We start from the raw sequence: 27626 nt of genomic DNA on the forward strand, positions 1-27626 counted from the left end.
ATATATTATTATACATAATTATTATTTCAAAACATATTAAACTAACACCCAAACTAATAATAATAACAACGATAAAATGAGTAATAGATAGATAATATGGATGGAGCTAGGTATAGACTATAGTAGTTGATGTATGCATAGTAGAGATGCGCCTTCTCATATCTAGGCATCAGATTATAAAGTAGAGATTTGAAAGAGAATCTAAGAAGTGAAGCAGCTTCATACCTCGGAGCCATCGTTTGTTTCATCCTAAAAAAAAAAAAAATTCATAATATTTTAATATGTAATATTGCTTCGAATCTAACTAATATCCACTGGAATAGAACCGGTTTCCAGCCTCACTGAAAAAGTGTGTGTGGGGGGGAGGGGGTAAGTTCTGACACTTTTGCGTAAACAGTGATTATAGGCTTTGTTTTTGGAGTGAGAGTTTAGATTATTTCACAAAAAAGTTTCATTTTTGGATGTAGTTTTCCTATGTTTTTTTTTTTAAATTTGAATTTGGCCTCCAGGTTCAGGTGCTGCAGGCCTCCAGGTTGTCTCTGAACAGGTAAAAATGAAAAAAAAAAATTTGTAGAGTAAGAAGTCAAATTAGTTGTAAAACAAAATATGCATCCTTTTGCATGTTATTTACATATTTGAAGATAAAACTTGTATAGGTATTATGTTTTATAAGTTGAACTCAAACTCTTCAAAAAAAAAACATCCCAAAAATAAACTTCTTGGTTAAATAATTTATCCTCTCACTCCAAAGACAAAGCCTATAATCACTGTTTATGCAAGTGTCAGAAGTTACCCCCCCCCCCCCCCCCCGCCATATTTATTGCATCGAATTACAGACAATTTCCCACCAATATTTAAATTAAAGTCATAAAATTGATACTAGCTTTGTTAGCACGGGTCTTCGACCCCTTAATGGCTATAATAACTGGTTTAATCATATTATTTTTCATTTTAATATCCACGGAAAGCTATCTATAACGCTAAGCAATATATCACTAACTATTTTTAAGCCTTAAGTAGTTAGTAGAATACAAATATTTTAAATTTAAGTTTTTTAGGATCCAGATTTTAAAATCAACTTCACATTTTGAAACATTTAGTTTTTCTGCCAAAATGACGAATTCAAAAATTCAAAATTTTGCAGTTAGAATAGTCTAAGACTGATAGGTAGCAAAAAGTTTCAGGGTATTACCTTTTAAGGGGGGCTTAAGAGCTCACTATATCCCAGAATGGTTTTATGCTATTTTACGGTTTTTGTAAAGAGCCAATAGATGCTTGGGGAGCAACAACTTTTTTAAACAGAGCTAGATCTTTAAATGTGTAGCCGTAGCCGTAGTCGTAGCCGTCACCACTGCCAATGCTGCTAAAAAACCATGGATTTTTAAATGTTTAAAGTTTTTACGTATTATTATTTTTATTTTTTCTTCATATTTTTACTGAATATTCAAAAAGTGGTTGTGATTTAAAGATCGCATTTAGTCATGGCCACGCGTCGCCAATTTAATTTAAATATCGCCATTAGGTTAGTGGCTGTACCTCTGGCAGCGATAATGGCAACGGCTACACATTTAAAGATCCAGCTCAGTATTAATAAGATTGGTTTTGTATTAAATATTTGTTAGAAAGGGTAAAAACAAGCATGCAAATATTACATTAAATATAACATTCCTGTAACTAGTAGGTATGTTTAAAACTTCTTTTTAATTATAAAAAATTGCAACATCTAATTAAGCATATTCCATATTTGTTTTAAGTAACATGGAATGATGAATTGGTTAGTTGCAAAGTATTTAAGGGTAATATTTTTCTAAAATAATGAATAATATATGTACTAAATTTCTAATGAATGGCAAGTAAAAAGCAAACTAAAAGATAAGGATTTTTCAAATTCACTGCAGTCATTTTCACAATGCTAAAGCAAATACTCATAAAATTTATAATCGCTATAATTTCTGCGCCGCTTGTAAATGCCAGCTGCCAGATGACAGTTGGTCAAGCCACCTGGGATTATCATGATGGCACTGACTGGAGGATTCCTGATGTTTACACTTTTGAAGAATGCTTCCAAGAATGTTTGGGTAGCAATTACTGCAAAGGATTTACACATCAATCTGCCATGAATCGTGGGGAGGCTCTGCTGGAAGCTCTCAATGAGAGCAGCCTCTGCCACCTCAACGAGGACTCCCCCACTCGCCTCCCCCCCAACGGCCAACCTACCTCCCCCGACCTTTCCCTATGCTCTGCCCACCTTGCACTTGACTTCTCCTGGCACACCCTCACCACCCTCTGTTCTGACCACCTCCCCATCCTCCTCTCCCTCCCTGAAATCAACAGAAACCCCCGCCCTGTCAAAACCTTTCACAACTTCCGTAAAGCAGACTGGGACACCTTCACCCTTGAAACTGAAACCCTCTTTGAAGATCTTCCTGATCCTTCCTCCTGCTCCCAAGGTGAAGCCACTTTCCGCCAAATCCTCCAAACTGCCTCCAAACACACAGTCCCCGCTGGCTTCATCAAAAACTCCAATCCCTCCCTCCCCCAGTCTGCTAAGCCCCTTATCCAGCAAAGAGACTCCTTAAGAGAAATTAACCCCCATGATCCTCAAATCCAAATCCTCAATGAACAAATTTCCTCAATAGTTAACCAACACTCCAACAAAAAATGGCAAGAAACCCTTTCCAAATCCGACCATAGAACCAACCCTTCCAAATTCTGGTCCCTCCTCAAATCCCTTTCTGGCAAAAATAATTCCCCTCCCTCCAACCAACCCATTTCCTTCAACAACAAAGTTCACACCTCCCATGCCCACATTGCTGAATCCTTTACCAAACAATTCACCTCTGTCTCCCGCCACACCTCCAACCCTTTCTCCAGAAAAATTATCCGCAAAATTAGACACCGCCACCGCCTCAACAGAGATTTCCAACCTTTCACCCCTGCCCTCGTCCTCGTAGCCATTAAAAATTCCTCAAACTCATCTGCACTTGGTCCTGATCACCTCAACATCCTCCACCTCAAACACCTTGGTCCAAATGGCATCTCCTACCTTACCAAACTCTTCAACCTCTCCATTTCCGCCGCTAATATCCCTGCCATTTGGAAGCTCTCCAAAATTATTGCCCTCCTCAAACCTGGTAAACCCCCTGACCTTTCCACCTCCTACCAGCCAATCTCCCTCCTCTGTCCTGCAGCTAAAGTCCTTGAACGCCTCCTTCTCCCATACCTTAAACAATCCCTCTCCACCCACCCCTCTCAACATGGCTTCAAACCCCTCCACTCCACCACATCCTCACTCCTAAATCTTTCCACCTCCATTGCTAACGGTCTCAACCAAAACCTCCCCCCCAGCCGCACAACCGTAGCATCCATTGACCTTTCCAAAGCCTTTGATTGCATCCCAATCCACCTCCTTCTCCAAAAAATCTCCTCCTCAAACCTCCATCCAAACATCATCAGATGGCTATCCTGCTACCTGCGTGGCAGGATGGCCTTCTGCTCCTACCAAAACACCAACTCCTCCCCCAGAATTGTCCACACTGGTGTCCCCCAAGGCTCTGTTATTTCCCCCGTCCTTTTCAACTTCTACATAGCAGATGCCCCCCACAACCCCCCCGCCACCACCTCCTCCTATGCCGACGACCTCAACTCCTTCCACTCATCTCCTGACATCCCCCAGTCAGTTGAATCCATCAACTCCCACCTCTCCTTAATCGCTGACTGGGCCTCCATCAATGGCCTCTCCATCGCCCCCAACAAATCCACTGTCACCCTTTTCACTCCTGACCGTAAACACCAATCCAACCTCCATCCTCAAGTCCAAATTAACGGCTCCACACTCCCCCTTGAGAAAACCCCTAAAATCCTTGGAGTTACCTTTGACACCTTTTTCAATTTCAGTTCCCATGTCTCCACCATTTCCTCTAAAATTTCCTCCCGCCTCAGAATCCTTAAATGTCTGGCTGGCACCAAATGGGGCCACCAGAAGGAGACCCTCCTCACTACCTACAACACCCTCCTCCGCCCCATCACCACCTATGCCTGTCCTGTCTGGTTTCCTAACACCTCCAAAAACAACATTGATAAACTCCAAGTCCTCCAAAACCAAGCCCTCCGCATCTGTACTGGTTCCACCAAAAAATCCCCCATTAGCCACCTCCACCAAGAAACTAAAATCCTACCAGTACGGAACCACCTTTCCCTTTTATGCTCCCAGTACTTGGCCTCCTCCCTCCGCCCTTCCCACCCATCCTTCCCCAATGTCACAACCCCTCCTGGTCCTAGATCCAAGAAATCCACCCTCCAATCCATGTTCCTCCCAACCCTCCAACCTTTTCTCACCCCTGAGAACACTCTCCTCCCTGCAAATTACAAATCCACCATCTCCCGACTCCACACCTCTGCAGTTACCCAAGCAATCAATTCCTATCCCCCTAATCCTGTCCTTAACCTCGCCCCTCCCAACATCAACCCCTCTGAGATCCAACTTCCTAGGCACTACAGAACCATCCTCTCCCAATTGAGATCCAATTATTGTCCTAAGCTCCAAAGTTACCTGCATTCCATCAACGCTTCTCTTTCACCCAACTGCCCATCCTGCCCCAACAATCCTACCCTTGAAACTGTCCAACACCTCTTTTCCTGCCCTAATAACCCCACTAACCTTAATCCCATTGACCTCTGGCATAATCCCGCCCTTGTAGCTGCCTTCCTATCATCACACCCAAGTTTCACCAGCCTCCCTCCTCTTCAACGCCCCCCTCCAGAGCCCCCCCCATAAGCCTCCCCTCCCCCACCTACTGATGACGACCCTGGACATGAAAATGGACTATGAGCAGCCATTACGACAACAACATTTACACATCAAAATCAGGGTGTCCAAAAGTATTGCTATCTATTTAGAGAATTGAACAATTTTCAGGCCTGCAGCACTTACAAATCTGGTACAGTTTTTCAGGATGCGGATGGTGTTTGCATGGGTGGTAACACGCTAGCTAATTTTCCCGGACTAACATATCCTGAATGTATTTCAGAATGTAGTTCAACAGCCAACTGTGTTGCTGCCACCTGGTTTCATCAAACTGACACCTCAGCAAGCAAGTGCTATCTGTTTGATGCATGTGATGAAACATTGCCATGTGAGGAATGCCAATCTGGTGTAATTGGCTGCCTGGAGATGCCGCAACAGTGCACTGATTATATGACTCTTGATTCAGCCAAAAGGAATATATATGCTGATAGTGATCATGACAGTATCTTCTACATTGACACCTATGATGGAGATACTGAAGATTGTAGAAACAAAATTAATTCTGACTGGAGAGGAACATCCAACTACAGAATTGTGCCTCCTGCCGGCGTACAGATTCCAGAATTTTATCCTGGCAGCAAACAGTGCTCAACCTATCTTCCTGGATGGCTGAACACCAAACATCCAACCATGATTGGAGTAGAAACTCCAGCTCAGATAGTCTTTGGGGAGTATTATCAAAACACATCCATAACAGTGACTAACTGTGGTGATTATCATGTGTATTCACTGCATAATGTGGATTTTTGTAATGCTGCTTATTGTGGATCATACTATTAGCTCTGCTATTATTCATTTATTTTGTTTATTTCATTTCATTGATAAAACTTGATGACAAAAATATATATTTGAAAAAAACTGTATTTATACTTATTTACGTTTTTAATATTCATTTGATTTTAGATAATAAAAACAAGAATGACAACTTCTTAAATTAGCACGGTTAATCCTTATACTAAAGTAATAGGATGTTTGTCTGTTTGTTTGTCTGTGTGTGTGTCTGTACCGAAGGATCTCGCTAACCGCTGAACCGATCGGGTTCTCCTTAATAGGGTAGCTTCTCATAGGTGGGACACCACCAACCCCACAAAAAATGAAAAATACCCCCCCCAAAAAAAAAAATATTTTTAACTAAAATTAAAAATGATGGGGGGGGGGGGGGTTACCACCTTCCCAAAAAAAATCCCCCCCCCCCTAGAGGCCTCTAGGGGCGTAGCCGCTAGTAAATATTATAAAATAATAACCTAGGTACCTACCCTTATCTATTTAGAAATTACAACTAAGTTTATTTAATTCCTTTAATATTTTGTAAGCTAGGTATAGAGTAACTTTGTTAATATTCAAAAACATGTAGAAGATTAAAAAATCAAACTAGAAAAGCAATTGTCTATGTACATAGCATAATACAATCAAGCTGATAAAAGTCTAAGCAAAGGGATAAAAAATGGGAGATAAGCAAAGTCAACAAAAATGTCCTTTCTCTCCAAATAAACTTTGAATTATTTTAATTGAAATTGGAAGATAAAGGATATTTTTAGAACTAAGACTCACATCATCATGTATGATTCAACTCTTTCTGTCTAGTGGTACATTACGCTAAAATAATAAATTAATCAATAAAATAGGTATCTAATATAATAATTGTATTCTGTAAAGACATTTTGAAAATTTCTAGAAGTTGGGGGGAGGGACGGGGGAAGTCGATCTCCACCCCTATTTTAAGTTGTAGTTTTTAAAAGAAAAGGTTAAGCAGCCTTGTAAGAGAAGTCCAGTTAGTCATACAATGGCGCCACGTAGCGGCACTTTCTTTTCTAGGTTTGATTTCTCTTGGGATGGAGTTGGTACCCTACCCAAAATAGTTATAAACCTTCCAGGACACTTTTTACGCCACCAAAATATTCAAATTTTAACTTACTGAATCACGAACACTGGTACTTACTTGAAAGCTATTTGACATGGATTCTGAATCTTTTGGCTGTTGTGCATTAGGACCTGAAATAAAACTCATTTTAATATCCGCGGAAAGCTGTCTGCAATACGATTCGATAAATAACTATTCTTGTAGTGCTACTACAAAACAGATCAATATCCGATAGATATAGGCTGATTATGATCCAAACTGAAGCATCTTTAATCGTATCGTATTATGAACAATTTTATACAAACCATGAAAAAATCATTAAATTAAATTAACATCCTTGTTTTTAAAAATGTCACAAATTATTGCTAATAATAGATCTAGTTTATTGAAGAGAGAAAGGGAACAATGGACTAGTCCCCAGAGATGGGAAAAAACCAGGTTTTTTTTAAAAAAGATCAAACCAGTGTGGTTTATTTGGTTTAAACCGGTTTTTATTGGTTTTTATTAATAAAAACCAGGTTTTTTTGTTTTTTTTTAATAATTTTTTTGTTTTTTTTTAATAATATCCAAATTAAAGTATTCTAATTTACTATAAAGGGGTAGTTTCACGAAATGCATTTGAACTTAATTTAGTGAACCGCATATTTTATCCTGGTTAAATGGTTAAACTACATTTATATGGCATATATTTGAAAGAATTTCAATTTTCTACCACATAGTTTTTGAAATATCAAGACTTGAAAATCGTCTTTTTAAATTGCATATATCACAAAAAGACAATTTTCAGGTCTTGATATTTTAAAAACTACGTGGTAGAAAATTGAATTTATTTCAAATATATGCTATATTTAAATGTAGTTTACCCCATTAACTAAGAAAAAATATGCGGTTCACTAAATTAAGTTCAATTGCATTTCGTGAAACTACCCCTTTAGTATAAAGATTTAAACTATTAAAAGAATTTTGAATTAGGTATTTATGTTTTTGACTGTATTTTTTACATTATAAAAAGACTAGCGACTAGGCCCCTAGAGGCCTCTAGGGGCACTTGAGAAGGAGAGAGTCGAATTTAATAATTGAATTTTTTATTTTATATTTTGTAAGAAAAAGAAAAAAATAATTTTTTTTGGGGGGGGGGGGCGAACATTTTTTTTTTGGGGGGGGTTGCCCCCCCCCTCATTTTAAAATTTAGTTAAAAAGTTTTTTAAAAAAATTTTTCCGGAGGGGGGGTTGGGGGTGTCTCACCCCCAAAGAAAATAGTTATAAACCTTCCCGGGACCTATGAGAAGCTACCCTGTTAAGGAGAACCCAATCGGTTCAGCGGTTAGTGAGATCCTTTGGTACAAACATACAAACACACATACAAACATCCTGTTACTTTATTATAAGGATATAACTGGAAAGATAGGCCTTTGTATTAAAAAAACCATTTAAACCATCCCACCTTGGTTTTTTTTGTTTTTTTTAGCTTTTTTTTTTTTGGTTTAAACCACTTGATTAAAACCACGTGGTTTTTATTTTGCCATCCCTGCTAGTCCCCAAAGTTTTATAATAACATTTTCTTATTCGTTGAATTTTGATTCGTTGATTTATGAAGTTGAATGTTCATACGTTACAACCAATTATTTTACGCTACAGAAGGGGTAATCTTGACTATCATCATTTGAGATGTACATCAATTTTTTTGGCCATTGTCTTATCTCTTTAGCTCTCTGAGTTTATTATGTTACTAAACGAACCTGAACTGCTGCTCATTTTTGGCTTAGGTGGTGGCTGCGGCCGCACTTTCCCAACTTTCCGCTGCTGGTGCTGAACAGTCCCCGTCCAGATGGGCACATTGTCGGACAGACTGGCACCACGTGGACTCTGATCAGCTGATAGTAGTGATGACGTCACACTGTCGTTAGGGGATAACAGCTGATGCCGCGGACTTACTTCTGCCACAATAAATAATGTAAAGAAAAGAAAGATAGGTATACCTACCTAGAAAAGAATTAAAACAGACAAAGACAATGTATAGATAATTTACGTGGATATTGACAGGGGAAAATTGTCGTCAATTTAGGTTGCTAACGTGGAACTTATTTATTTGTCAGTTCGTTAATCCAGTAGAAGGGGTGGTTATGGATTAAAAGAGGGGAATCAATCTTTTAACCCGCTGCAAGTTTCACTTTATTAAAGAACATGAAAATCTGGTGTAAGATCCAAGTAATAATTCAACCAACAGGAACAACCAACAGAAAAGTGACAAATAAATTAACAGTTCCGACAGACACAAATAAATAAGAAGTGTTTCTCTTATATTTATTCATCTTAAGATAGCTTAATAAACATGATCTATGTGAAGCTCACCTAAAAAAAGAGAACTTAATCAGTTCAGTGGCTATTGAGATCTTAAGCTTTAGACAAAAAGCCCTTGCTACTTGATAAAATAGGATAAAGGCCCACAAAGAAAAGGGGGGGAAATGTGGTGACTCGTGCCACGACATACCAGCAATTTTATTTTGGGTGCTACTCCCTTAGTTTTAGAGATAATTGGATGAAATCTTTTGGGCTGGGTCAGTAATTACCCCAACTATTGGTATCTTTCAAAAAAACGGCGGCAGGACCGCCGCTCCCGCCGCCGTTTTCCGCCGCCACCAACAAATTTTTTTTTTTGCATTTCTTGCCGAATTAGGCAATTTGGAATCATTTGAGACCATGTTATTTTTTTCAAAAATTTTTCCCCTTACAAGCAACCCTGCAAATTCTAGTATATCTTTTTTCAAATTCTCATATATCAAGGTATATCTTAAATACAGTACTTCTCCTGTGATTTTGAAGATATTGAAACAAAATCTTTTTAGGTTGGTAAGTAAAAAATATTTGAATTAAGAAAACGGCGGCGGGACCGGCGGGACCGCCGCTCCCGCCGTCAGCCGCCGTTTTCCGCCGCCAACAAAAATTTTTTTTTTGCATTTCTCGCCGAATTAGGCAATTTGGAATCATTTGAGACCATGTTATTTTTTTCAAAAATTTTTCCCCTTACAAAAAATGTACAATTTTTGTACATTAAGGTATATCTTAAATTCAGTGGTAGGTACTCCTGTGATTTAAAAGATATTGAAACAAAATATTTTTAGGTAGGTCAGTAACTAATGGCAGAGGTACGGCTGCGGAAAACGGCGGCGGGAAATGCAAAAAAAAATTGGCGGCGGAAAACGGCGGGAGCGGTGGTACCGCCGCCGTTTTTTATTCAAATATTTATTACTGACCCATCAAAAAAGATTTTGTTTCAATATCTTCAAAATCACAGGAGAAGTACCTACTGTATTTAAGATATACCTTGATATACGAGAATTTGAAAAAAATGACTAAGTCCCCCCGCAGGGCTGCATGTAAGGGGAAAAATTTTTGAAAAAAATAACATGGTCTCAAATGATTCCAAATTGCCTAATTCGGCAAGAAATGCAAAAAAAAAAATTTTTTGTTGGCGGCGAAAACGGCGGCGGACGGCGGGAGCGGCGGTCCCGCCGCCGTTTTCTTAATTCAAATATTTTTTACTTACCAACCTAAAAAGATTTTGTTTCAATATCTTCAAAATCACAGGAGAAGTACTGTATTTAAGATATACCTTGATATACGAGAATTTGAAAAAAGATATACTAGAATTTGCAGGGTTGCTTGTAAGGGGAAAAATTTTTGAAAAAAATAACATGGTCTCAAATGATTCCAAATTGCCTAATTCGGCGAGAAATGCAAAAAAAAATTTTTTTTTGGTGGCGGCGGAAAACGGCGGCGGGAGCGGCGGTCCCGCCGCCTTTTTTTTTTGAAAGATACCAATAGTTGGGGTAATTACTGACCCAGCCCAAAAGATTTCATCCAATTATCTCTAAAACTAAGGGAGTAGCACCCAAAATAAAATTGCTGGTATGTCGTGGCACGAGTCACCACATTTCCCCCCCCCCCCCCCTTTACCTCATCAACTTTGAGTTTAGGGTTATATATATTATAGATATTTAATCTAAGCATACAGTGCTACGCCTACCATTCAGCAAAAATAAATTATTATACTGTCTCTGTCTGTGTCTATCCATCACTATCCGTCTGCCTGTCCATCTTTGTACTTACCTGCAGATGACATATTAGGGGAGTATGTTGTACAGACGGATAACTGATGATTAGGATCTAACAAAGGCTGCTGACTAAAATCCACTGGTTGTTCATCTGAAACATGACATATTTTTAAAAGCGAAGCGGAACGGATTTAGGCATGTTAGAATTGTCCTATCGATTTCAAACTTTGCATGGTGATTCCTATAGTAGTTAGGTACGATTTAGAAAGCGTAGCAACTCTATAATCTATACCAGAATGTCCGTACGTCCATTTTAAACATATTCATTTTTTTTTACTTTTTTAACAACAAACTTTTATGTGATCTAATTATCCGATTGATCTGATTTTTGGTATTCTGATTCCTGGGACAACAAAGTACAGTTTTATAAGCAAAGCAACTCTATAATGAAGTCCTAAATGTAAGTATGTCCATAAACATTATTCTGTATCAAGCAGTTTTTCAACAAATTTACTTACAATTTTGCTTCAACTCTTAGGTATACATTTATATTCTGATTATTCAGTTCTGACACTATACAAGTGTTAAAGTTCGTTTGTCCTACCGTTTCTGTGCTTCGATTTTATGGATGTTGTCGTCCTTTTTAAAAAATATTTTGAGTGATCAACACAGTTTAATTACTCATTTTAAACCAAATATTTAATAATAAAGAATAGGTACCTAATTTCAAAACAAATTCTTACTTGTTGGCGATAAGGTTGGCTTGGCAGCCACCGGGGGCGGTTTCTTCCAGGTTTTAGGTTTGGTTTTAGGCGGCATCACTGACGATGGGGGTGGGGGCAGGTCTCGTATACTATCTTCCTCCCCTCCTCCTCCCCCTAATGACTTGGGAGTTGAACACATCACTGGATCCTATTTATGTTAGGATTGTTAGGATTTTTAGATTGATAGATAGATTATATATCAAGACAGGATGAGTGCCTAGATAAATAACTTTAAAATACTTGAGGCCAAATCACAAATTCAATATGAAGTTTACATATCTTCTATTCACATATGTATTACGAATTTATCATTTAAAATCCCATTTTAACTTTAACGGACAGGCGGACAGATTAAGAGGTATTATTTAGGGGGAGGCAAGGGGTTGCGACCATGAGGAACATGAGGTGACGGGTAAGAAAATTCCGAAAATACGCAATGACGCAAATGAGTATAAAATTTACGCAAATTCTGATATCAATTTTAACGTTTTTTTTAAAGATGCAACATATAATAATAGCTATTAAAACAATTTTCAAGCATAACTTTCATCTTATTAGGATAACAATTAAATAAGAAAAATATTTTTACCATATGCAATTCGTGATCAAACACCCAATCGAAAAAAAATGCTAGACATAGCTTTTATTTTAAGATAGACTAGGGGCAATGCCCCCTAGAAGCCTCTAGGTGTTCTTAAGGTGGGAGGGGGACAAGTTAACCGCCTTTCTACTTTTTTAATTTGAGTTTTAATAAGAAAAATTTAAAAATTAATTGTGGGGGGGGATTTTAAACTGGGAGGGTGGAGATACGCCCTCCCAAAATAGATAAAAACCTTCCCTGTACCAAAAATTGCAAAGGAAAACCAAACAGATGTCATTAAAAAAAAAATTATAAAAAAAATTGGCGCATTTGTATAAACACCAGAATTATAGGTGAGAAGAAACTTGATGGGGGAAGGAAAAAAAGAGAGGGGGTAGAACAGGTTTTAAGAATTCCTAGATATATAATAACTCCAAGATCCGTCACCGGGACATGAAATGTCAAGAGGGGGGGAAGCTTTGACATATTTGCGTAAACAGTGTGTACAGGCTTTAAATTTGGACTGAGAGGATAGGTTATTAGGTATAAAAATCATTCTTAAATATTAAATTTAACCAAGTTTAAGATTTTTTGGATAGGCCTTTAGGATTATGAGCTGCAGGCCTCCAGGTTCAGGAGCTTAAGGCCTCCAGGTGGTATCAGAACAGGAAAAAAAATTAAGAAATATTTTTTGAAGAGTTAGAGGTTAACTTTGAAACAAAATATGCATCTTTTCGAATGTTATTTACACATATGAAGATAAAAGATGCATATTTTGTTTTATTAGTTGAACTCTAACTCTTCAAAAAAAAATTTATTTTTAATTCTACTTGTCCAAAGACAACCTGGCGGCCTGCAGCTTCCGAACCTGGAGGCCTATTCAAAAAATTTTAAATTTTGGAAAAATTTATCATATAAGAATGATTTTATCCCTAATAACCTACCATCTCAGTCCAAAGATAAAGCCTATATACACTGTTTACGCAAATGTGTCAATACTTCCCCCCCTTCCTCTTGTGAGTAGTAGACTTCAAAGAAAGTAATTCTTACTAATGGAACATGAAGTTTACAACACAGCCTCTAGTTATAGAGTAGCTACTACTTACCTCGTGATCTTTATGATTTGGATGAAGTTTAGCTGTATCTTCTAGTATACTACTACTATGACTCTAGTTATAGAGCAGCTGCTACTTACCTCGTGATCTTTATGATTTGGATGAAGTTTAGCTGTATCTTCTAGTATACTACTACTATGACTCTAGTTATAGAGCAGCTGCTACTTACCTCGTGATCTTTATGATTTGGATGAAGTTTAGCTGTATCTTCTAGTATACTACTACTATGACTCTAGTTATAGAGCAGCTGCTACTTACCTCGTGATCTTTATGATTTGCATGAAGTTTAGCTGTATCTTCTAGTATACTACTACTATGACTCTAGTTATAGAGCAGCTGCTACTTACCTCGTGATCTTTATGATTTGGATGAAGTTTAGCTGTATCTTCTAGTATACTACTACTATGACTCTAGTTATAGAGTAGCTACTACTTACCTCGTGATCTTTATGATTTGGATGAAGTTTAGCTGTATCTTCTAGTGTACTACTACTATGACTCTAGTTATAGAGCAGCTGCTACTTACCTCGTGATCTTTATGATTTGGATGAAGTTTAGCTGTATCTTCTAGTGTACTACTACTATGACTCTAGTTATAGAGCAGCTGCTACTTACCTCGTGATCTTTATGATTTGGATGAAGTTTAGCTGTATCTTCTAGTGTACTACTACTATGACTTGATTCAAGAACCTAAAAATGATATCAAATATTCATATTTTATTTGCTTGAAAATTAAATAAAGAGAGATAAAAAAAAGGGGTTATCCTTATAAAAAAGTAGAAGATCTGTGCCTATCATTGGGTATCGATCTATGTAAAATATAAATGCTGAACCGATGATATGGTTCTCCTTTACAGTGTATGTTCTTGTAAGTCCTGGGAAGGTTTAAAACTATTTTGTGGGAGGGTACCACAAGCCTCCCATTGAACCCTAGAAATTTTTTTCAATTTTGCTTTGTAATGCTATAGTTTATTATCAATTAAGCTTGCTAAATTAGACCTTATTAATTGGTCAGTTCGTTCATCCAATAGGAGTGAAGTGGATGGTGTAAAGGGGTGGATTGAGGTCCTTATTTTGGCCAGCTGCAAGCATCACATGAAAATCTGGTGCAACATCCAAGTAATAATAATATGGCTTGGCTTACCTCTGATTGATTGGGTGCCACAGCTGTGCCCCATGGCTCATCATAGGCCGCTAAATTCTCTTCTAGTCCATCTATTAGGGTCTGTTGGCTAGTCGCTGTCGACATGGGAATATTTCTATCCTAAATTAGAGATAACTAATGAATATGCCATATTAAATTGCTGAAAAGAGGACTATCCACGAACAAGAGCAAGTGATTCTAAGCATCTTCCAGCATTGACCCATAGTATTTTTTTAGTAAATATACTAGGTTTATGTTTAATATTTGCTTTATCGACTAAAAAGTTAGGTTTCACCATGGTTTTATATGAAAAAAACTTTGAAATGTTAAGCAATGTTTGGTGCAATCTCATCGAATGTTTTGATGAGTTCAAACTGTTGTTTAAAAGCTTTGACACAAAAGTATATTATTGTGATTAAAAATGTATATTTAGAAAAGGGTTAGTAACTTGTATACAGTTTAATTAATGTACTTTTGCAATTAATATCATTTGATGCTTTTCTGCAGTGTTATTTTATTTTGTCCTTTGAACTCAACAAAGCATTTGATGATATTGCTTTAAAAATTGATTTACATTTCAAATTTTTTTTATACAAAACCATGGTGAAACCTAACTTTTTAGTCGATAAAGCAAATATTAAACATAAACCTAGTATATTCACTAAAAAAATACTATGGGTCAATGCTGGAAGATGCTTAGAATCACTTGCTCTGGTTCGTGGATAGTCCTCTTTGGACATTAGAGTGGCGTAATGGTGGCGTAAAAATTGTTTTGTTCGCTGTAACTAAAGGGATGTCCGTCAAAAGTGGGGGGGGGGGGGGGGGGGATAAGTGGGTTGTGAAGAAATTGTAACAAATAAAAGAGGAAATTGCAAATAAATAAACATTATGATGATATACATAGTGTTATTTTTAGGGACCTAAATGGATAAGACAGTGGCCGATAAATAATGTACGTCCCCAATGTTGATACACAAATCTACCCTTTCTGCAGATTGAAACGTTTAGGCACTCAACTTATTGAACTAACAAATCAATTCAATAAAAGTCTTCAAAGTTGTTAAGCGGAACTAGTGCAATAAACGCTATAGCAGCCCAATGTACCCTCCCTTACTCTGTTTTTAAAACGCAAAAACGACAATCCACATTCAACAAAGTAATGTTATTAATATTATGAAACAGGGCTTTGGTAAATAAACTTAACTTTACCTGATTTGGTTTGGGTCTAATTTCCGGTGCCTCGTCAATGGGGGGAGGCAGTGCATACGAGATGGAGCCCGGGGGTCTGCTTATTGTTGAGTGCCCACGCGGGGTTCCGTCTACACAAATTAAAATAGAATGAGGCTTTTATTCCATACTATTAGCAATGGATATTAAAGACGTGGATGATTTTGTAAGAGCCAACAGAAACATTGCAGGAACAATCCGGTAATGTTATTGGTTAGAAAGTAGGTAGTAGGTTAGTAGGTAGTAGGTACGAAAGGGTAATTTATTTTTTTCATTCCAGGGTTTGTCTGCTAGGAATCATTTTTGAAAATTTGACGGATTATGATACCAGATTGACTATCTAGATCTTTCTATAGGTATCTATTCAGTGGTGTATATTATGCACAAGATTCATTTTTTTTTTTCTTTTCTCTTCCTAGTTTTTTCAAGAAAGAAAGGGAAAAATGGAAAAATATTTGCATAACTCATTATTTTATTCATATTATCCCCCCTCCCACATATTCTTTTAGTTTTTTTTCATCAAGGCGGGGAGGAAACTGGAAAAAATGTTTTCAGTTCTCTTAATATTACATTTTTCCCCCACATATTATTTCACTCCCCCTTTAGCAGGGTCAATTATGCAGAATATACACCCCTGTATCTATTATTGCATGCCTACCTCCTCCGGATTGATTAAGACTGAGTTTGCTGCTTCCATCCGCAGAGGTCCTGGGACCCACCCCGTCGTAGATAGGATCTCTGAACTCTGCGGTACCTCCGTAACTAAAAGCTGGACTAGGGGCTCCATCCCTGATAAGTTTATGTTGCTCATACATAGCATCAGGAATCTTAAGGGATAAGACAATGGACGGTAATTTGATATTTATCCCAAATGAAACTTAACAAAATTGCCCTTTCATTAGGATTAAATTTGGATATTACTATTTTTGAACAAACAAATCAAGTACCGGCTAACCAAAGTTTTTTGGCCAATGAATAAGAAAACGTGGTTATTTTTTTTACTTAAAATATTCATTACTACCTAAGTAAATAAATGTTAAGACTTTTATACATTTTAGTATTAACAACTTTCCTGCTAACAACGCCATAGCCGGCAACACTAGCTCTCGGCCGTCTGGGTAGGGTCACATAGCCGGGACGTGCAGCTGCTGGGCCGTTTGAGTGATCATAGGACACAGAGCGTGCCTGGTTAGCCCCGCCGTGCTGTCCGTGATGATGCGGGTGGGGTAGGGTACCTGAGTAAATTAATTCCCGAAGTTTTCCGCGGATATTAAATAAAACATTCAAATATTAATTCCAGTTTTGGTAGCCCAGAGGACTAATTGTACGATTGTATAATTATGTGAAAGTGTGGCTGTATACGATGGAATAGTGAGTGTACCTATATATCTATCTATCTCTGTCCTATCTATCTCTATCCTACCATCCTACCTATCTATCTATCCTAAATGTGGATCTATCTATCATTACCTGCACTGATTGTATAATTATGTGAAAGTGTGGCTGTATACGATGGAATAGTGAGTGTACCTATATATCTATCTATCTCTGTCCTATCTATCTATCTATCTCTATCCTACCATCCTACCTATCTATCTATCCTAAATGTGGATCTATCTATCATTACCTGCACTGATTGTATAATTATGTGGAAGGGTGGCTGTACGATGGAATGGGGATGGAGTAGGGTCGTGGTGCATGTGATGCATTCTAAACAATAAAATATGGATTTAGAGCAACTCTTGTACACGTAGAGTAGCTATTCTTTAATATGTAATGTATTAATCTTATTAGGTACGTATATTTAATAAATCTAGCGTCTGCGGTCCCAACATCTAGGGGCTCTGCAAAAAAAAATAGGAGTGAGAAATTATATAGCCTTCCAACATTCCAAGGCTTAAATCTAAACTAAAAAAGCCTAAAACCATCCTGAGACCTTTGATGATCTTCCCAGAAAATTATAACCTAATCAGTTCAGTACTAGTTATTGAAATCTAAAGATACAGGCTAAATAATCTTACTTTTTTACATTTTAAATATATATAAAGTAGTACTGATCACCCGATTGAATTCTTTGTTATTGGGAAGCATCATATATGTACCGGGTTGGTTTTAGTCTATTTTATTTTTCGATGTGGATGGTTTTAATCTATTTTTTTGCTCTTCCATATCTACCACTTCGAATACAAAGGCCCCCTGGATGAAAAGGTTCAAAGCCGCTAGAAATAGAATAAAAATAAAACCTTTGAACTGGCATCAAATGGACAGGATTAAGAAACTCTTGAGAGTGGTGCATATGATGTGAATGATGGCCAGGGAGGGGTGGGAGATGTTGGACACCACCCCCAGGAGGTAGCAGGGGTAAGTGATGACCACCCCCTGTGGAGTACAGACTCTCTGTTCCAGGGCTCAAGGCGGTCATTCTAAAAAAAAGAAAAAATCATAATTTTAAAATTTTAAGTCTTAAAGAAAATAATATCAAAATCTTTCTGTTTGTAGCAAAGATCTAGCTAACCGCTGGACTGGAATGGTTCTATTTTACGGTGAAGCTTTTTAAGAGAAAGTGGATATCGACTCCCCCCCCCCCTTTCTTCTCTCAAGTTCACATAGGGGGCCTTTAAGGGCGTAGTCATAATATAAATAAATAAAACATCCTTACTTAGGTACATAGTTATTCAAAAATTCTTTTTAAAATATAGGTAATCTAATAGAAGATATAGATAAATATATACCAAATCATATGGAACTTCAATGAAGTGAAGAAATTGTTATCATATCCAAGTAAATAAAAATATAAGGATAGGTAGATAGATAAGGATATAGATAGATTGAAACTAACCTAGTTTGAATTAGATCTGGGGCCGGGTAAGCTCCAGAAATATTGTAAGAATCCGCAGAATTTGTCAAACTCATTCCCTCTCCATCTTCAAACCTGAAACATAATTGTCTTATCCCTTAGGATCCCTGGATTGTATTCATTACACAACCATAGGTGCCCTCACTAGATTCCCACTAACGTTTTTTTGAATGTATAATCTTTGTCATCTTTGTGTAGCACTGAAACAATTTAGTTCTTCTTTACAGTGAAGCTTCTTATAGTTACAGGAGAGATTAGTAACCATTTTGGGGGAAGATACCCAAAAACTCCAAAGATAAAATCATAAAATGCCCCTGGAAAAATGACCAACCTAAATATTTGTTTTGCCTACTTTTTTATTTCAAAACAAAAACAGAAAGTGAAGAATCGATTATCTCTTCCCTCAACTGCCTCTGTAAGCGAAGCCGATATTTATATTAAAAAACAAGTTAATAACTTTTATAGAGCTAAATTTTTTCAGGAGATCAAACAGTTTAAAGTGTCCTATTATATAAAGTAAGTTTTTTTGTCTGTAGCGAAGGATCTCGCTTACCACTTTACAGTGAAGTCCTAAAATGGTTTCAGGCTATTTTATTTTCATAAATAAGTCTGGACATGGTTATAGGCTATTTTCTGTCTTTCTATGTCATGTCACTTCGAATATAGAGCCCCTAGATGCTCGGGGATCAGCTGCTATTAATAAGATAAAAGTATATAAACGTACCTTGTAGTTTGATTTGGTAGTAATTTTTCTCCGGCTGGGTCGGAATAAGACGACATTAAATTCTCATTCTGTGTCATATCTTTCTTCTTCCCATTCCTTCCACGCCTAGATAAAAAGTGGGTTTGTGGCAGCGTTGTGGAGCCATTGCCGGAAGCCGCCATATTTTGCCGGAGCCGTTATTTTCGTTAAAAAACGGCTCCGGCTCCGGGTTAGCTAAAAAAGAAGATTTTTATTAATTATTATTTGGTATCTCTGTTGTGTCGTGTGCAAATACCCCTATTAAGTTTTTTCAAGTCCTTTTTTATCAAAAAATGAACTTTTAAGATATTCATTTGTCAAAAATAGACTTGGCAAAAAAAATATGTTGAGATTTTCTTGATTTTACTTTGGAGCCGGAGCCAAATCCGGAGCTGGAGCCGAACCAAAATCAAACGGCTCCACATCGCTGATTAGTGGATCTAAATATTTGATTTTTTTAATATAATTATAGGTTTAGAAAGAAGGAAAACCATTATTTTTTTTCATTTTTTCTGAACAAATTGTTGTTATTTCCTAACATATTTCAATAACTTTTTAATACTTAGGTAAGTATTAATGCACTGTGAGTGTTTGTTTTTATAATACAAAAAAAGGCAGAATATTAAGGTCTAAACAAAATTGTAACTAAAATTGTTACAAAACTACTTAAACGCAAGATACTCTTTAAGGACATACCTAGTTACATTTTATTACTTCATTATTTTGTTTTACATTCTGATAACGATTATATATTTGCTATGGTTACTAAATCATACCTAAATAATATAGGAATACACCAAGTTTTAAATCGATAGGATAACTCTAACATTCAAAAATTAACTATAAGAGCTATCCGTTACGGATGGAAAGATTCGACAGACTCTAATTATAGAAAAGCTTCGCTTTTACAACTGACCTGCAGAAACACCAGAAAATAATGATAATGATTATAAAGAGCAGAAAGCCACCCGCCAGAGCAAGAATAAACTGCAGACTACTGGGATCACTTATATCTAAACAAAAATACCACAGATAATAAAAATGTGGATTATATGGATTTAGTACGCAGATACCCTTATAATAAAGTAACAGAAGATGTGTGTTTTTTGTCTGTTTGTACCAAAGAATCCCGCTAACCGCTAAAGCGATCGGGTTTTCCTTAACAGGTTAGCTTCTCATAGGTCCCGGGAAGGTTTATAATTATTTTGGGGGAGGGTACCACCACCCTCCCAAGAGAAATCACAGAAAATCGAGAAAAAAAAAAAAATTTCGTACAGACTTGAACGCAACCTAGAAATCGCACATTTTTTTTAACTTTTTCTTTTAAAATTGGTCATTGGAATTCAGCTTTTAAGCCATAGATGCTTTAAAGAGATACTAGGTAGATATTAGATTTGACAATTGCTTGTTGGTTAATTGGAAAAATGTAGGTATCAGTTTCCCCATGAAAATAGCTTAAAACAATCAAAACGAAAGAAGAAGATAAGTAATATGCTTCATATATTTGAACCGATAACTGATAATAGCAACAAACCTGCCCACGTGGTAGGATGTGAAAAGGTGAGGGTGATATTTTTCTCCGCCATGCCCCCCTGGTTGATGGCGACACAATTATAATCCCCCTGGTCATCCCACTGTACGTTCTCGATGCCCAGAGAAAAGTTCCGCTCGATTCCACCTGAAAAGAAACATAAAAATAAGATTTTGTGTAGAGTTGATTCAAAAACATTTTTTATAAACTAATATAAAGGATGAAAACAGGGTTTCACGACATGGGAATGGATATAGAATATACATAGAGAATCCGTTTTATTTTTGGATGGATTCTTGTAAGAATCCGAATCCGAAACAAAAATTAGACTGATTGCCAACCCTAATAAAAATATAACTTTATTTCTTTGTTGGTATCTCTCTTTTTTCTTTTCTAGTTGATCCGCCCCTAGCCTATAGAAAGGGGGGGGGGGAGGTTCGAAACTTGAATAAAACCACTTTAAAAACTTTTTAAGCTGTCCTCTACAAAGAGCCGACTGTTTCGGACGAGCATTTCCCAAGCTCTTTAGTCAAAAAAAAACCTTTTATAATATATTTTGTGTACTAGAGCAAGAATTGCAATTCTATTAATTTCTTCTCATTGGATAAAAACTTTAGTAACTTTGAAACAAATAATGGAGCAGGTATAAAAGTAAAAATGCATAAAGAAGGAAATATCCATATCAAGTTAGATTTGCAAATAGGATCATTGCATAAATTCATATATTAATACATGTAGAGGGATTAGTTATAACAAATTTTAAAAATCTAATATTTCCATTACCTCGTAAGGGCGGGATTCTCCTTCGATTTAAGTGAACATCTAGAGAATCCAGAGCATAATCCATGAGTAATGGGATGCGATACACCCAAGAATATTAGATTAAGTAACATCCATCAGACAACCAACCCTTTGATTGCACGACGTTTGTCTGAGATCTCCTAACTGTGCATGGTAGTGAGTTGCGCCTGTTTATGGGCCCAGGCATTCTCCCTACTCTTTCTATTTAAGACGCGCACCTGACATAGCAGCAGTAGGATTCATTTAAACGTCTTAAGTTATGACGCCGTGTCGGCCCGAGATTCGAACCTATCACCTCCCTGGCGACGAGCGGATGCGCTACGTGTTGAGCCACAATCGCGAATTTAAAAAAAAAATCCCCTAGAAGAACTTAAGGGAAGGGGGAGTGTCGTATGCTCCCTATTCTTTACATTTTAGTCTTAAAAAATTCTGATTTCATTTCAATGGATAATACATTATATCCAAAGGGCCATATTTTAGCAAATTAACTTTCATTTAAAATTGCTGAAAATTTGAATGTTTACGTAGTGTAAAAATTGTTGTATGGTGTAACTTAAGTGGGTAAGAAGTAGAAAGATGGAAATGGAGAAATTTTTATTTGGAATCTCAGAATCCTCTGGTCCCTGATTTCATCAGATTTGAATATGATGTCATCATGATTTTATTTTATTTTCTCAAGTGTAATTTGATTCGCAAAGTCAAGCCATACAAATTACTTTTTTTCAGCAATTTTTACAGAAGCAAAGCTACTCCAAATCTTATCTTAATGAGAGTACACAAGTTTCAAAACGGATGAATATGATAAGTTGATAATTAAATACTTTCTGTCATTTAAAATATCATAACATACTCCAGAAATTTAAATGCTTATACATATTAGTGAACAAAAATATATGAACACTTGTTTCTTTTTAAGGGGAGTTTGTATATATAATACTATGACGCTAACCCAATCCAATTTATCATATGGGACATCCTCAAAGTAGTAAGAATTTTTGGATCAACTGCAGTTCACGGTAAAATATTCCTGATAACGAATATTTCCAAAAATCTATGAATTTTAAAGGCTGATAGCTGCCATAGGGCTGAACGTACAGATCATACCCGCCCATCATTTTAAGCGGCATAAGAAGGCCTACAAATAATCTGTAATAGCCAAGATCTAATGATGCACAGGGAAAGCTTCACTGAAGAAAAAACGCTTAAAATAGGTATTTTTCGTGAATTTCTCTGCACTGCGAGATAATTATGCATTATTGCTTTATGGCTATTCCAGATTATTTGTAGGCCTTCTAATGCCGCTTAAACATTATGCGGGCATGATCTGTACGTTCAGCCGTTTGGCAGCTAGCAGCCTATAAAATTCATAGATTTTTGGAAATATTAGTTACCAGGAATATTTTACCGTGAACTGCAGTTGATCCGAATTTTTTGTCTGAAGCATACGATCTCATGAACTGCTGAACTGATTGGGTTCTTTATGTTAGGTAAGCTTTAGGTACGTAGATTTTGTAATGGTTTCAGGCTATAAGGATTTAAGTTTTGGGATTATTTAAGCCATTGTTCTAGCCCATAGATGCTATTACATCAAATAGTAATATAACATTAACAAATATTTGATAATCTTAAAATGTTAAGCAATTGAATTGTAATTAAATAAGCAAACAAACTAATTAAAATCCTATTTAATTTAAAATATTTATGAAGCCTTATCATAAAATCTTCCGCATTTCAAATATATAAATTTTTTGTATTTGTTTAATAACAGCATGTAAAATGCTTGATGAATTCGAATCTCGGCTCAATGCCGCGTTAAAAATGGCTGCTATGTCAGATGCGCGACATTTATTGACACATAAGGGGGAATGCCTAGGCCCAAAACTGGCGCAACTCATTTCCATGCAAAGTTAGGACTTCCAAGCAAAGGTCGTGCAATCAACGAGTTGTGTGTTTGTGGGTGTTCCTTATTATAATACTCCGGATTTTTTAACAGAAAAGAAGGTGTGGTATGGCTACACACAAACACACACACACAGAAAGGTGGTTAAATGTTGTACCTGGCCCCAGAGCAATGTCAGTGACGTGATATTGGTGTCCAGGATGGTTCAATCTTGTCGTGTTGCCGTGTATCACTCGGCCATTTAGTACCCATCTAAACAAAAGAGGGTGTATAATATTTAGATATTTAGTACCTAGGTAAAAAGTGCATTCTAAAGGGATTTACACAGAAAATGTAAACTAATCTGGTTATTTCCTTTAGAACAAAACCATTGGTGAATAATTTTCGAACTTTTTTGTCGTTAGGAGAGAGGGGGATGTGTGTACTAAATTTGAGACACCTGTCTTATTCGGCAAGGGAAAGGTAATAATGCGTAGCTCTCAATAGATAGGGTCAAGTAAGTTATAATGTGCTTGGACATGGAGCTTGAGCTGGCCCTGGTGGCTATACAAAGTTTCTCAGTCTACTTCATGTCTACCTAGGTCCAAACTCTAAGAAACTAAATTCTATGTTCTATTTCTTTTTTTCTGAAGTTTCAATCTTATTATATTAGCTGCTAAAAAAAGAACTATTGTCAAAACTTGCAATGTTACCTCATGCTTGGTACAGGGTTACCAGTGATATGACAACTCAGTGTAATATTCCATCCGGATTCTGCATAAACCATCTCAGATTGAACCTGTAATAATAGTTATTTTGCTCATCGTATTATAGACAGCTTTCCGCGGATATTAAATTGAAAAATTATAAGATCAAACCCAGTTTTGTCAGCCCAAGGGACCGAAGGACAAAACCAGTATTAATTCTATGATTTTTGTTTTAGTATTGTGTATGTAATACGAAACGATGCTATACATAATTTTTCAGTATGGCTGAGAAACTGTTCTAAGCCAGTGGATATTAATCAGTTTCAAAGCCATACTGGTATATATAAATATATTTAATGAGTAACACCAAGCAATGTTGAGTTTACCTTGATGTCTGGTTTGCAGGCAAACTCTAGAGAGCTTGTCTTATCCCAGGGCTTGCCAGCCAATCTTTCTGGTTCGGAACATTTTGGGACTCCAGTGTTCAGGCTTCTTAAAGGAAAAACATAGGTATTAGTAACTTCTTTTAGTAGCGATGCTACTTTATTTTTCTCTATTTCTGTCAATCTGTCCAAAAACCTATGCTTTTTAAGATAGATTACTGATTTTTATACCCCTTACTAAAGATCATCCAATATACATCTTACTTTGTCTGTCCGTCGGTCATGCAACAAAAGATTTAATTTCTAAAGAAAGTTTTGTCATTTCTCTTAAAGTTCTTTCTCTCTTTTCTGTGACCAATGAACATTTGCTTTGCTATTCACTTTGTCCGTTTGACAATCCATTATTTTTTGTGCTTCGCTTCTTATGGAAGTTTTAAGAACGATACAGTTATTTTTATTAGGTATTATTTTACTTACTTTTGAACTGTAAATTCTCTGAAACTTTTCAGTTGACAATCACAGAGCCATAAGTTATCGTTCAGTGTAAGAGTCTGAAATTAATCAGATCTTGAATTATTATTCAAAGTCAAGATAGATAAATAATTTGGTTTGAATTAACTCTTAAATGGTAAAAATTAAATCATAAAGATCTTCAAAAGTCTTACAAATCAACATATAGTATATTCCCGACAAAAATCAATAAATGCATTTTTTTAAATCTATTGATAAAAAATAACATACCTTTAGTTTCTTTAGAGATAAAAATGCTTTATGATCCAACATTCGTAATCTATTTCCACTAAAGTAAAAAAAAATTCTTCAATAACCTAAAACTTCTTAATTATTCTTTTGAATAAAGGGAGAGGAAAAATCCATGTATCCATAAGTGTTCATTTTATTGCGAAAAAAATCAATAGGTGTTTCATTTTTGGATGATCTCACGAGATAGGACAATAGATGTTAAAATAATGTACATTGTACATCCCCTATGATGTAAACAAAATTACCCATTCTGTAGATTAAAATTATTGGTTGAAAAATTTGGTAACTTCTAGTTTTAATTAAGAGAGCTCAAAGTTTTTAGGCAAACCAATTAGAGAACATTAAAACTTTGGGTAACAGTTTAATTTATAGTTCATTGATCCCTCCCAAGCGATAATATAAAGAAACCTGAGATCAATATCTTCAATATTTGGAAGATAGGTGAAAGCCGTAGTTTTGACCTCCTCGAGGCCGTTCTCAGATACATCCAATTTCTTCAAGTTTTTCAACTGTGGAAATTGGTAGTCCTTAAACAAATAAAAGTTCATTAGCAAGAAAGGTAAAATAACAATAAAACGAAAATAAAAAACAAATAATTAATAGTTATATCACCACATTAAACACAATTAAAATAATATATAAACGGATGGATGGATTAGAAGAGCCAAAAAAAAATGACCAAATGATTGACAAATTGAACAAATATTTTCAAGAATCGCAGACTTGGTTATTTAATATTATCCATTTTGTAAATAATTCTTAAAATAAGCAAATCTTACCTCCAACAAAGGAATATTATTTTTTGAAAGCACAAGTTTTTCCAGCCTGTTGTTTCCATCAAAAGTTTTAGGTTCCAGGTGTGTTATCTGATTTCCCTCTGTGTATTAAACGTGGTTATAGATTAATTTACCGCAAAAATTGTTGCAATTTAAAAGAATAAGGGTGACAATATCCATAAGGCAAAGTTCTGAATTGGTAGAACAAACGAACATTAACACTTGTAGAGTGTAAGAACAAAATAAGTAGAAAATAAGTCTTAACAAAATTGTTTTGTTGCATAACTGCTTAAATAAAGGACAGTGTATATTTTAAAGACTTTTATATATATATACTTTGCCATAACATTGTACTTTGTTGTCCCAGAAATCATTATTCAAAAAATTAGATGATGGGGATAATAGAAAACCTATCACATAAAAAAATTGTAGTCAAAAAAGTTTAAAACCATCATGTTTTTAAATGGGTGAACTGACATTCTGATAACAATTATAGATTTGCTTCGCTTTCTAATCTTACTTAACTTGAACTACTAAAGGAATCATTAGCAGGTAGTTGTTATTATGTCAGATATGTTAAAAGATTTATAACCATTCCTAAATTCAAATCAGTCAGAATATTCAGCTTTGAAAAGGCTTCACTGTGAATCTTTTCTATTTGACAATTACTGAGAGATATTTTCTGTACATCATTGAGGCCAGCAGAGTAGAAAATATTTCTTGGCAGTTCTTTTATATAGTTACCATCCATTATCAACACCTACAATAACACAAAAGCCATTAATAATAAATACGATAATAAGTATTAGTAATAAGAATAGAATAAAATAGAAAAATAAATGTTACTTATACGCTACAAAATCTAACCAAGTAAACGGGGATGATTATTGTAAAAACCTTATACTCAAGGTATTAGGTACCTAAAGGAAGCAACATTCAAGAAAGCCAAATATTTATAAATAGTTTAATAGAATACTTCCAGGGGCCGGGGTCTATTTGAAATAACCTAGTGATTTTAGGACTTATACATATCCAAGATAACTAATGTTTATGTATAGACAATTTTAAAATAGTTATTTATCGAATCATATTATAGATAGCTTTCCGCGAATATTAAAATGAAAATATAAAATTAAAACCAATTTTTGTTAAGCTTTGATGGACCGAGCACGGGCCACCAAACCGGTATTAATATTATGATTTTTATTTTAATATTTGTAAAAATTGTCAGTAATACGATGCAATACATGATTTTTCAGCGAGGCAGAGAAACGGTTCTAATCCACCGGATAATAATCGATTTCCAAGCCGTACTGGAAAGGTCATACTCATACCTGAACAGTCTGATCACTGCCAGCAGTGTGAAAATTAGGAATTGTTGTAAAATCAGAATTTGAACAATCAGCCTGCCGCTGTCCCGACGACCACTTGCAGGTACAGGACGGAGGACAGGCCGACAGAAAATCTGCTCGGACTAATGAAACCCCTACTCCGTACAAACAGAGTAGGGTAAGCACAAGGCTTTGCATTTTTTGTTTTTGTTTGTGTGGGTTATTTTTTTTTGTTTGATATTCATGTGATGTATTGTTGTTGTTTGTAAGTTTTACATTTAGGTACGTAGCATTTCTCTTTTGTA

General features: G+C 36.0%; 2 protein-coding genes across 2 annotated transcripts; one reads left to right on the plus strand and one right to left on the minus strand.

Annotated features, from left to right (window-relative positions):
• Positions 1–56: 56 nt before the first annotated feature.
• Positions 57–27626, minus strand: LOC145319635 (uncharacterized). Its single transcript, XM_080161909.1, has 25 exons — positions 27325–27626; positions 26588–26750; positions 25994–26091; positions 25623–25741; positions 25194–25251; positions 24930–25003; positions 24456–24561; positions 24076–24161; positions 23541–23635; positions 20686–20829; positions 20068–20164; positions 19134–19238; positions 18392–18484; positions 17796–17975; positions 17180–17262; positions 16624–16787; positions 16211–16340; positions 15535–15644; positions 14326–14445; positions 13797–13871; positions 11467–11635; positions 10779–10874; positions 8408–8605; positions 6747–6799; positions 57–249 (listed from the first exon to the last, which is right to left on the minus strand). Exons 1-25 carry the CDS (start codon positions 27517–27519, stop codon positions 220–222), a joined length of 2841 nt encoding a protein of 946 aa, XP_080018035.1. The 5' UTR covers positions 27520–27626; the 3' UTR covers positions 57–219.
• On the plus strand, positions 1889–5741 carry LOC145319634 (uncharacterized). Its single transcript, XM_080161907.1, has 2 exons — positions 1889–2097; positions 4852–5741. The coding sequence occupies exons 1-2, from the start codon at positions 1910–1912 to the stop codon at positions 5585–5587; spliced, it is 924 nt and encodes a 307-aa protein (XP_080018033.1). The 5' UTR covers positions 1889–1909; the 3' UTR covers positions 5588–5741.

This window comes from Acartia tonsa, chromosome 5, assembly GCF_053477335.1.
Source record: "Acartia tonsa isolate MP-2025a chromosome 5, ASM5347733v1, whole genome shotgun sequence".
Taxonomy (NCBI): domain Eukaryota; kingdom Metazoa; phylum Arthropoda; class Copepoda; order Calanoida; family Acartiidae; genus Acartia; species Acartia tonsa.